Below are 12,835 nucleotides of genomic sequence, written 5' to 3' on the forward strand. Positions count from 1 at the left end.
CTCAGAGGAGGTCACATTTCCGAGGACTGTCGGTTACAGTATGCGCTCACCAGTGGTTTGCGAAGTGGAAAGAATGAGGTTGTCTTCTCCAGCATCGGTCACCTCGTAGACGTTGACCGTGTACTTCCTTCCAGGTAGCAGCTCATTAATATTGACCGATGTAGCCGTGCGTGGGAGCTCTATGCGCAATGGTCCGAAACACGTTACTTCAAAGTCTACCAGTCGTCAATCGTTTTAAGACCTTTGGTGTCATCGACTTACCTAGAACCACTGGCTCGGTAGTGCTCTGTCCCTGCTCGTTAAGTTCATACTCGACTCTAAAACCAGAGATTGTGTCGGAGGCAGAGACCCAAGAGATGACAAAGCTACTGGAGGTGATTTCCGTGACCGACTCGGAGGTGTCCACCACGGGTGGGGGTTGTGTGGTCTCGCCTTGCGATGTAGCCACTGAGAGAGGGACATGTGAATAACGGTCTTATGGCGATTTTGGTTGATCTCACACGGTGACCTAGACTCTCTCAACTCACGTGATCCATAATGTGTGGTAAAGTCAAAGCGTGTGATCTCCTCCCGTCCAAAGCGCAACACGCTGATGAGCTGGCCTTCGTAGGTGATGCCCGGTTTCAGTCCGGAGATGGTGTAGGAGTTAAGATGACCGGGGATCATCACCTCCATCCATCCACTGTTACTATTTTTCTTTCCAAAGGAAAAAAACAAAGAAGTCCTCCTAATGTTTGCACCACGGCGGTCACGTTAGAGATCCTATCCGAATGTCAGACTAACCACTCTCCATTTCAGGATGTACTGTATGATGTGAGCGGAGGGTGGGGCGTTCCATTGAATGGGGTGGGAGTTAGGTTGGTTGCCAGATTCTGTTATGATCACCTGGACAGGACGCTGACCGCCTGGCGGGAACACAAACGTACAGGAAAACGAGCCTTGTCATCATTTGATAGATAACGTGACAGAAATTCAAAGGGTGAGAGATTGGATTAGATTGGATTTGCCTAAATTCGTCTCGCAGTGGAGAAATTTACACATTTATTTTTTAAGATCGGACAGTCAAATATCCAATTACTTGTTAACTGAACTCATGTGCAATAAGGTATGCAGTGAGAATTTCTTGCAGGGAAAAAATATAAAAATAAATCTCATCTCATTTTCCGTACCGCTTATTCCTCATTAGGGTTGTGGGGGTTACTGGAGCCTATCTCAGCTGTCTTCGGGCACAAGGCGGGGGACACCCTGAATTGGTTGCCAGCCAATCGCAGGGCACACAAAGACATACAACAGTCACTCTCACACTCACACCTAGGTACAATTTGGAGTGGTCAATCTGTCTGCCATGCATGCTTTTGGAGTGTGGGAGGAAACCGGAGGACCCGGAGAAAACCCACGCGGGTCCGGGGAGAACATGCAAACTCCACATAGGGAGGCCGGACCGGGACGCGAACCGGCGACCTCTGCACTGTGAAGCCGGTGTGCTAACCACTCGACTACCAGGCCGCCCTATAAAAATAAATAAATAAATAAAATGGCACAGAAGTGTCAGATTCCAACCTGGACCTCAGCGGCCATAGTGGAGATACCTCAACAGTCTTGCTCTGCTATTTACGCACTTCTAACGTCGACTCAATGACCAGGAATAGAAAAAAAAAATGCTGCAGTAAAATCTACTGATTTTTTTTACCTCTCAGTGGCAATTCAAATTAACTTATTCACTTCCAGATAAGTACAAAAAATGTGTCCACTATCGTGCCCGGGTTTTTGTCATTGTCACTCGAATTCTAGGACCCACAGAATATTGAGTTTTAGGACTACATAAACAGTCAATGCAGCGTAAGAAACCTTGGATAAAATAGTTAATTCCTATATTATATAGATCTGGAGTTGTCTGAGCTTGAAATGCGTTGCATTGGTCAAATTAGACTAAAAACGGTCCAAACAGCGGCTGAGAATGAATTCCACATTATAATGGCCACGAGCAAATAAGTATTTATCTCTTGGTTGTTGAAAAGGGCACGCCCATCACAAGTATGTCAAAGTGCACCGACACCAAACACTTTCAACCCCTCTGAGGTTAGCTGAAAAAAAAACATTCCGCATCTGCCCCCCATCTGTGCAAACATTTTTCCCGATTGCCTTGGAAAACCTTAAAGTATGATCGTTTTCTCGGTGGCTGACGGCAGTTCCGATTTTGAAAGGCTATTATGTCATCGGTGTCAAAGATGCATTCGTGATTTACTGTACTGTTCAAAAAGCAGAAGTCGTCATGGAAGAAGCCTAACAAGATTCCTGTTTTGGGGAAACTCAAAGAAGAAAAGTTAGCGACTCATCTTACAACATAAACCATGTGGCGCGCAGACCCGACATAAGCTCCGTTGATCTCAACGTGTCGCTTCTAGAAAGAACTTTTACAAAACGGACGACCTGTAATCAAGGTTTTCTCAATAAGTGGCTCGGTTAACCAGACATTGCTAGCAGATACCTCAAAAACAATCTGGGACCAATGAAATGCTATATCGCTCAGTCGCACGCCAAAATGACGAGGACAGGAGGGCGGATTCCCAAACATCACGTTAGTCAACGCGCTTTGCAATCGGATGTCATGTTGATACGATACAGACGCTCCCCAACTTACGAACATTCGAGTTGTGAATAATGGTACATACGAACGAACATTTGTGCCCCAACTTACGAACAAAATATGTTCCGAAGGGCCGTTCTTAAGGTGAATTAGTTCGTAAATTGTTCCAGTGCTATATTATGCATGGAATGGTATGTTGTTTCTATCCTTTCACCCCCCCCCCGCCACACATCATCCCCTTTCAAATTGCTGCTGTGGACTGCAAATTTCCACGTTGTGGGACAAATAAAGTTTTTCTGATTCTGAATGTATGTTTAAGGTTGATTTAAGTATGTTTAAAGGACAACCGACACATTTTTTTTGTTTCCTAACTGACATCATAAAAATGTTTTATAGCATCTAAAATACCCAAAAACGCAGGCTGATATTTTTAGTAAAATGAAAAACACCCATAAAAATGACTTAAAGTGTGCCAAAACTGCCACAAATGAGCTAGAAACTGGTGAGATTCAGAAAGTCCTGCCCCCGTGTTCGTGACGTCACGTCAGGATACTCCTTCACAAACTGCCTTGCTCCAGAATCAAAACAATGGCTTCAGAGATTTCAGATTCTGAGAAGATGCTTTCTTGTTACTCATCCAGTTATGAATATGATTCAAATAGTTCTGAAGAGGAAAGCATAAATGTTTGCAATCGATTAAAGAAGTCCTTCCGGATCAATTCGAGCCGTCTGCAAGCGATGAAACCGGTGAAGATCTGGACCCCGATGTAGTGCCCAGAAAACGCACAAGATGGTGCACAAGATGGTGCTCAAGCTGCGTTTCGTCCAGTATATAAAGGCACTTATCAGAGCCGTAAAGCCGCCCATGATTGGTTAAAATCCGCGGTAGAAGATACACACACAAAGGAGACCGCCATACGAACATCAGATGTTGAGATGAGAAAGAGCGCCTCTTTCGACAGCGCTCCAGAGTAAAACATGACACGGTGGAAAGTGGATGTTTGTCCAATTGCTTTGCACCACTAATATGGCGATTGCTCTCTTTCACCATGTGAGCTCACAGTTAGCATGCAGTGTGACTAAATGAGTAAACATGCATCAAACTTCCGCTATCCAAGCGCTGAATCGCTAATTCTGGTTAGCTTCCTCGTTCACCTCCGCTGGTGCCCGACTGCTCTGCTCCGTTGGAAATGGGCTGATTTGTCCGCTGGAAATTTATGTAAACGTACACCTTCTTTAAGCGTGTTACCGCAATTGGCTGCGACACAACAATTCACCATTGCATTATTTACATAGTTGTCCTTCTAATTTTGCCATCAACACTGTGTTTTCAGATGAATAAACACCCAAAAGGCATTGTGTGTCGCTTTCTCGGTCAGGGGGGTTCCGAATGTGACGTCACTTTGGGCATCGTCATCAACTCGAAAACAAGACTTCATGAATATTCAGCGCGAGTCTGAAAACGTAAAATATAGCTATATGCGGTGGAATCTTTGTAAAATGCGCTCAGTAGAAGTCATTTGAGGTGATTTTACACATTATGGACGCAATTTGTTCGGAGGTGTCGGTTGTCCTTTAAGGCTTGTATAAGTAACCTGTGTAGGTTTGTACTGATAAATAAACATTTAATAAAATATATGCTATATAAAGATATATACATCTACAACTGGAGAGAATACTACACATGACAACAAAAACGTTCATATGAACCGTTGTTCCTAACTTGAATGTTTATAAGTAGGGGAGCGTCTGTACAGTATGTCGAAAAAACTTCGGACAGAGATGTTTTAAGTTAGATTTTGTATTATGCATCTTTTTCTAGCCGAGCTCGCTTGCGATTAGCTTCGCGCACACAGACACATCTGAGGTTTCAAGGGCTGGATGTTTCCGCGACGGAAGGTTGACCAATCAGCGCCCCGGCTACGCTGAAGTGTTGCCAATGAGTTCAGGCCCCGAACTGCCGAGCTCGCTTACGATTGGCTGTGTAGAGTATGTGGGCGGGGAGGAAATCCCTCTTCCCAGTTGACGTGCCAGGAAGATGCGATGCATAACCAAAAGTAATGGCTGTTCGCACGTAATTACTGAATTAGAATAATAGCTTACTGAAGACCCAAGGATATACAGTAAAGTCTCGTTATATCGATATTCTCGGGAGTCGGAAAAAATATCGATATAACCGGACTATCGATATATCCGATCCTGCGGCATGTACATTTTCTCCTTGCGTTCATAGAAATAGTATCGTAATAAGCAGTACTATCGATATAACCGATACCGATATAACGAGACTTTACTGTACTATGTCGTCATACTAAAATAGGTGTGAATTTATTTTACGATTGTTAGAGCGTCTGTGTTTTATACTTTCCCGTTCAGTGTTTGACTAAAACATATATTCCATACAAAATATAGCACTGAAGCTGAACTTACGAACAAATTCACCTTACAAATATCTAGTTCATCAGGTGTACACGCAAATAGCACATATGTAATTGCACCTGTATGCTTCATCTTTTTTTTGTAGTCCAGCAAGGATATTTCATTTATGTATAATAAGATATTTAATGAGCTAGTAAAAAAAAACCCAAAGAGTGAGTTCCATTCCAGTTAAGGGCGCAACTGAAGCAAAACAACCCTTTTCAAGGATATTATCATCACATAGCTGAGTTAGCGTTCCCGATTGGGCTTTTTCCCCCCTTCTTTATTTATTTTTCCCTTTTATGGTTATACTCCGACTTGGACCTCAGACTTCACTCTCACTTTTGAAATCTAGCCATGTTGTACGACTCATACACATACACACTACAGCTGCTTGCCATTACGGCCAGTTACAGCTGAAATGTGCCTTACTGTATTTATTTATTTTATTTTTAAATCCCTCATCAACCTGCTTAAAAACTGAGTAAATACTCCTTAAAGTATACACATAAAATGTTATGATTTTTAATGCTAACGCTCATGATTAATAAATGAGTAGTAGTTCACATTTGCGGCAAACGGAGTGTGATAAAGTGCTGCTTAAAACCAAAGTCATATTTTTTTCATGTTCGTTTACATTGGAAATAATGAAGAAAGTCTGTGCATGTGAAATCGTCTTTGAGGGATGTAAATTTTGTGGCGTGTGTGCGTGTGTGTGTGAAAGACACACTTGCATGTTGTGCAGCTGTGGTAACGACAAGGGGAAGTGCCACATGCTCGCTGGAACAAAGGCTCCAAATGTGTGTGTATTGGCAGTGGTGGGGGGTTAGGGGGGGTTGCATTGGAGTAACTCAAACGCCAACAATCTCATTCCGTCACACATCAAAGTAAACCCCCCACCCTCCTTTTAAATATAATTTATGACACTTCTCACTTCCAATGTGAGTATGCCGTGAATAACGCCTTTATAAAAATATAAGACACAGTTTTGATTGACAGTCGGAGAGGAAAAGGTTTCTTCAGGTGTTATCTGTACTTCTTTGAAGTTTAATTTAGACCGTGCTTACAACAGGCTTCTTAAGCCGATACCACCTAGGCTTAGTCATGCTAATGCATGAAACCAGTGCCAGGGATAGACCAATAGGGGTTATCAGATTGGCTAATGAGGTGAATCCAGTGCCAGGGATAGAACTATAGAGGTCATCAGAGTGGAGAGTTAATCAAATTGGCTAATGAGGTGAAATTAGAGCCAGGGATAGAACTATAGAGGTTATCAGATTGGCTAATGATGTGAATCCAGAGCCAGGCATAGTGCTATAGAGGTGATCAGCGTGGAGGGGTAATCAAATTTGCTAATGAGGTGAAATCAGGGCCAGGGATAGTACAATAGGGGTAATCAGATTGGGCTTCAGGGAGTGCTCCACTGCTCCCCCAACCTTAGAGCAGGGACCTATCAGGGCAGTGGTCCGGCACAGCCAATTCTGTCCATGAGGGATATACAGTATAAAGCGCCTGACGGAGCTCTTCGGATGAGGAGCGAAACGGCCTACACTTTCAAAGAATTAGATGACGGCTGAAGAAACCTTTTCCTCGATGGACCACTCCTGTAAGACTGAGAACCGACACAGGCGTGACAGTTGGAGAGTTATTTCCTTATTGATGCGGAGACGGGGTCTAGCTAGCACCATTTAACTCCACGAGGAGCTAAATAAACACATCTCAGGATAATGTGCTGCGGTTTTAGCCAAGTGTTGGACAACACCCGCAACGTTGAAACATTTTCTTTAAAATTTTAAATTATCACCATTCTTGACAGCAAATGCTACTAATTAGCATCTTACCAGGATACGACTGTTGGGGCTCGCAGCTGAGCTCTCCGATGCCATTACCGTAGCAATAGCACTTGTACATGATTCCATGGATGACTTTGTCCCAAGACTCGCCAATCTGGTAGAAGGCTCTCGTCTCTGGTTCCTGGCACTGGTCTGCAGGGAGGCAAACCGGTGTTGTCATCATGATTACATGTTCCTCTTATACATTTTTTCATTCCTTAAAATTTCACGAAAGAACATGAGCCCACCAATAGCGTCACACTTCCAGCGGCCACGCCCTTGTCCAAAACAGGTGCAGTTCATCGTGTAGCCTTCTTCATGCTGCTTGGTGAAGGTCTGGTTCACCTCATAGGTCAGAGTATCCACGATACACTGGTCTGAGACGAAAAATACTAAATGATATCGTGCGGTATTGATATCGTGTGATATCAATATCGCTATCCGGTATCCCGACACACGGACAGGCCTTATTTCCAACCGCACCGCTGCATACCTTTAAGTTGTGAGTAGGCGCTGCAGCTCCATTCCCCTCGACCGTTGCCCACACAGGTACAGCGCATCATGTGACCCAAAACATCATGGCGTTTGTCCCATTGGTCCCCCATGCGGTACATGACGCCTTCGCTGGTCGTGCACACTTCTTCATGGGCTGAAAGGCACAAGTGGAAATCGGGACGTTAGTGAAGTTAGGTTGTAATGACCAGATAAATAAATAATAAATAAATAATACAGTAAAGTCTCGTTATATCGATATTCAAGGGAGTCCGAAAAAATATCGATATAACCGGGACTATCGATATATCCGATCCTGCGCCGAACTGCATTAAACAAAAGCCGCCAAAAGAGGGCAGCCAAGCGCCATATAAGAAATGGAGCTGGCCATTAGCTCCCTTTTTTTTGGAAGATTGGATTGGATTGGATATGCCTTTATTAGTCTCACAGTGGAGAAATTTACATTTCACAGCAGCAAAGTGATGAAAGGAATGAAAGATGTTCCCCCAATGTTGCCTCAAAATGGCACATATAATTCTTTAATGATTGTAAACATGTATGCTTTAATCTTCAGAACTACAGTGTATTTGAAACATATTCATAACTGGATGTGTGACAAGAAAGCATATTATCCAAATCTGAAGCCATTGTTTGGATTCACAAGCAATGCAAGACGTCTTGGCGTGAAGTCATTTTTATTTGCATTTGAATAAAAAGTGACATCGGCTGTCCTTTAATACACAGTATGGAATGTTAATAATTTTCAAAATCATCGCGCTTCAGCAGACAAAACAAGAAACATTGTTGCAAAAAACGATTGCATTCATATACAGTACAGTGGGCATGTACATAACACAACAGGGAAACTGCAACGCTTACATCTTACTGTATTATGTATACAATTTAAAAAAGTCATCAATCTTCTTCTGCTTCCCATTTTTACCTTTTAACACAAACACTTCAATCTCGTCTGCTACACACGAGCTAGCGTCTGAAAATGAAAATGGCTCTGCTACACGGGTGCTGGGCACGTAACCAAGTCACCTGACCAAGTCGACCAATGGCGCGACTGATGGCGTGACACGTAACCAAGACACGTGACCAAGTTGACCAATGGCGCGACCGATGGCGTGTCACGTGACAGTCACACGGCCAAGTCGACCAATAGCGCGACCGATGGCGGCTCATGTGACCAAGTCGACCAATGGCGCGACCGATGGCGGCTCACGTAACAAGACACGTGACCAAGTTGACCAATGGCGCGACGGATATATCGATATAAACAACAAAAATGGCCGGCGGGGGATGAAAAGGAGCACCGTAATAACCGGATTATCGTCATAACCGGGTATCGTACTAAACGGTACTAATTATACATAAAAAGACTAGAAATGTGCAAGGGAAATGAAAATAGTATCGTAATAAGCGGTACTATCGATATAACCGATATCGATATAACGAGACTTTACTGTATATTAGATTGTTAACTCATTTGCTGCCGTTCCCGAATTTATTCTGGAATTGAAAATTGTGACCTGGAGCGCCATTCTCGAATTTGTTCGGGTTTTTTTTTTCATGCTTGTGTGCCGATAAAGCACTGGTCACACCTCTGGTAATGTTTTTCCCTTCCACAAGGAGGCAGCATTAACCTTTTGTCAATGTTAGCGCTTTGCTCCAGCTTTAGCTGTTGTTAAAGCGTTATATAAATCAATATGTATTGTATTTTGTACAGCAGCCCCCATTTCAAGCTCAGATAACTCCAGACCCATATAACTTGGGAATTAACTCATTTTTTTTCTGATGAAAGAAGAGAGTCTAAGCTTTCTTACGCTGAATTGAATGTTTACGTCGTCCTAAGGCTCAATATTTTGTGAGTCCTGCAATTTGAGTGAAAATGACACAAACCCTGGCTCTGGAGTGGAGACATTTTTGTGCATCGTCTGCCCGTGAATGAGTTAATAATAATGAATAAATTATAAATGATTACTGATTATTATTACAAATAAATAAACAATCAAAAAATAATAACTAATAAATAAATCAATAGATAATAAAATATGAAGGAATAAATGAATAGGCAAATAAATAAATAGGCAAATAAATAAATGGGCAAAAAATAGACTAAATAGACTAATTAAAAAACCCAGAAACATCTGTCCTGTATGCCTATTTTGATGATCTATGATGGTGCCCTACGAGACAGTTGAGTCGTGTTCAAGCATACATCGGCTTAAGTGCAGCGTGCTATCTAAAAATCCGACCGTGGAAGGAGTTGCGCCGGAATTGTTTGCTTCAGTCTAAACAAGCAACACTACGCTATCATGTCAGCGGGGATGAGATTGTACATCTGCTGCCTTGGAATGCAGCCATGAGATAGACCTGAAATGAATCCAGACCACCTGAGCTATAAAAGGGGTTTTGTTTTTTTGTTGAAATTGCTTCTATTGGAAAAGTGTGCACCAACGCACCACTTTTGGTTTAAATTGAATGATACAAAGCACATCACTGTACAATTTCTATGTGCTAAAAATGGCTGTGACTGGACGGTTATGTTTAAATACGTGTAAGTATTCAGATAAACCCTTAAGTAAGGTTCAAAGTCCAGGTTTTTAACTCATTCACTGCCAGACGATGTGCAAAAATTTGTCCACTCCAGGCCAGAGTTTTTGTCTTTGTCACTCGAATTCCAAGACCCACATAATAAGGAATTAACTCTTCTTTTTCTGATGATAGAAGAGTGTCTAAGGTTTGTAATGCTGTATTAAAGGACAACCGACATCACTTTTTTGTTTCCTAACTGACATCAGAAAAAACATTTTACAGCATCTAAAATACCCAAAACACGCAGGCAGATATTTTTAGTCAAATGCAAAACATCAATAAAAATTGCAATAACTTGAGCTGCGTATTGGGCATTTTCAGAAAGTCCCGGCCCCAGTTCGTGACGTCACGCCAAGACGTCTTGCGTTGCTCGAGAATCAAAACAATGGCTTCAGATTCGGAGAATATGCTTTCTTGTTACACATCCAGTTATGAATATGATTCAAATAGTTCTGAAGAGGAAAGTATACATGTTTGCAATCGATTAAAGAAGGTCTTCCGGGTCATTTTGAGGGATCAAGACTGATCTGTAGCGACCAAGAAAATGCAGAAGATGGCGCCAGAGCTTCGCTGGAAATTTGTTTATTTTTCAGCTTGGAATTGTTGTCACCGAATATCAAAGAGTTGTCTCGGTGTGACATACAACGATTCACCATTGCGTTATTTATGTGTTTTCCTTCTAATTCCACCATCAACACGGATCAACACAAAGTTTTCAGACCAAACAAGGTACCGCAAAATGCATTGAGGTGATGCAAGGTTTCTTTTTTCTCGGTCAAGGGTGTTCCTTCAGTGACCAACTCAAAAACAAGACTTCCGGAATATTCAGCGCAAGTCTTAAAACGTAAAATATAGCTATATGCGGTGGAATCTGTAAAATACGCTCAGTAGAAGTCATTTGAAGCGATTTTACAAATTATGGACACAACTTGTCCAGAGACGTCAGTTGTCCTTTAATGACAGCTGAAGCTGGAACAAAGTGCTAACTTGGAAAAAATGGAAATGCTGCCCCCTTGTGGAAAAAAACATTGCCAGCGCCTAATGCCAGCGCTTTATTGGAACCCAAGCAGGAAAAAACTAATTCGGGAATGGCGCTATACGTCATATTTTCATTTCCCCCAAAAATTTGTGAATGGCAGTGAATGAGTTAAATACATGCAAGTATTCAGATAAACTCCTAAGTCAGATTTACAGTCCAGGTTTTTTAAATCAAAGATATGCACATTATTCATCACGGTCCTGATTTTTTCAGTACAGTCGAACCGAAAGAGCGTTTGAGGCAAATTGTTCCTGATGCCTACAAACGGTTTCCAAAAGACCACATGGTTGACACAGCGTTAACCTTTTCAACAAGTGCCGCAGACCCCCCCCCCCCAAAAAAAAAAAAAAGCGGGGGTGTCGAAAATCTTTTAAAACCATCCGCCATTAACATCTCAATTACAATGTTTATTTGTTGTTAAGTCAGTAAAGTCTGAATCAAAGGCCCCCATGGTGCGTAAAAGCAGACCCCTACCCACTCCATGCCCCTCTTAAAACCTCGACTGGCTGTTTTCTTAACAACTGGCTGCTGCCAAAAACTCAAGCCCCGAGATTTATTAGTAAGAAAAATAAAACCCCAAATTGAAAGATCATCTGATCCAATACGTCTGTGTAAGCTCTCAGTCGTACAGGAGTGGTCCATCGATGAGAAGGTTTCTTCAGCCGTCATCTGTACTTTTTTGAAGGTGTCGGACGTACAAATGACGGCTGAAAAAACCTTCTCATCCATCTGATCCAATGGAGATGAGGGTAATGTTGACTTTCTGCATCATTAACTCATTTACTGCCATTCACAAATTTATTCTGGAATTGAAAATATGACGTAATTGTTGACCCGAATTTGTTCGGGTTTTGTTTTTTCATGCTCGGATGCCGATAAAGCGCTGGAAATGGCTTCTGGCAATGTTTTTTCTCTTCCACAAGGGGGCAGCATTTCCCCTTTGTCCATGTTAGTGCTTTGTTCCAGTTTCAGCTATTTTTATTGCACTATATAAACCAATAATAATAATAATAAATAACAATAATAATAATACATTTAATTTCTAAGCGCCTTTAAAAACTCTCACGGTCACTTTATAGTCAGAGGATAAGTTTTTCTGTGGGTGAGCAGCCACATGCACCAGCGTTCGCTCAACCCCGAATTACTCAAAAATATAGAAAGCTAGCTCGCTAGCTAATAGATAGCTAGACAGCTAATAGATAGCAAGCTAGCTAGCTAGATAGCTTATATGTTTCGTGACTCAAATAGCTAGGTAGCTAGCTATATAGCTAATAGATAGCAAGCTAGAGAGATAGATAGCTAATAGATAGCTAGATAGCTAATATGTTTCCTGACTTGACTTGTATATAGTGTTGTATTTTGGACGGCTGCCCTCATGTCAAGCTCATATAACTCCAGACCCACATAATTTAGGAATTGACTCTTTTTTGACGAAAGAAGAGAGTGTAATGTTTCTAACGCTGTACTGAATGTTTATGTAACCCTAAAACTCAATATTCTGTTGGTCCTGGAATTTGAGTGACAATGACAAAAACCCAGGCATTGGAGTGGACACATTTTTGCATGTCTGGCAGTGAATTAGTTAAAAACCTGGACTAAAAACCTGTCAAATATGTTTTTATTTTTTATATCTGCCGCGTACTTCCGCTGGTTGAAATCCAAAATCTAAAGCACTAACTAACGCATGCAATGTTTTTACCTCTCATGAGGGGGCAGCATTTGCCTTTTGTACAGCTGCCCCCATTTCAAACTCATACAACTCCAGACGCATATAATTTAGAAATTAACTTTTTTCTGATCAAAGAAAATAGTGTAAGGTTTCTAACGCTGAATTGAATGTTTATGTAGTCCCAACACTAAGTACTC

The 12,835-nt window shown here is 41.8% G+C and overlaps 1 protein-coding gene across 2 annotated transcripts in view; it reads right to left on the minus strand.

Moving 5' to 3' along the window:
- Window positions 1-12,835, minus strand: part of fn1a (fibronectin 1a) — a 42,992-nt gene that overhangs the window by 14,383 nt on the left and 15,774 nt on the right. For both annotated transcript variants that reach the window (XM_089002106.1, XM_089002105.1), the window contains exons 10-16: window positions 7,331-7,486; window positions 7,086-7,214; window positions 6,847-6,990; window positions 784-905; window positions 528-696; window positions 262-447; window positions 51-179 (exon numbers count right to left, since the gene is read on the minus strand). In XM_089002106.1, the coding sequence (XP_088858232.1) occupies window positions 51-179; window positions 262-447; window positions 528-696; window positions 784-905; window positions 6,847-6,990; window positions 7,086-7,214; window positions 7,331-7,486 (1,035 nt within the window). The remainder of the gene's footprint in view (window positions 1-50; window positions 180-261; window positions 448-527; window positions 697-783; window positions 906-6,846; window positions 6,991-7,085; window positions 7,215-7,330; window positions 7,487-12,835) is intronic.

The sequence above is a fragment of the Hippocampus bargibanti genome, linkage group LG08 (assembly GCF_051943395.1).
Source record: "Hippocampus bargibanti isolate YZ-2025 linkage group LG08, ASM5194339v1, whole genome shotgun sequence".
NCBI lineage: Eukaryota > Metazoa > Chordata > Actinopteri > Syngnathiformes > Syngnathidae > Hippocampus > Hippocampus bargibanti.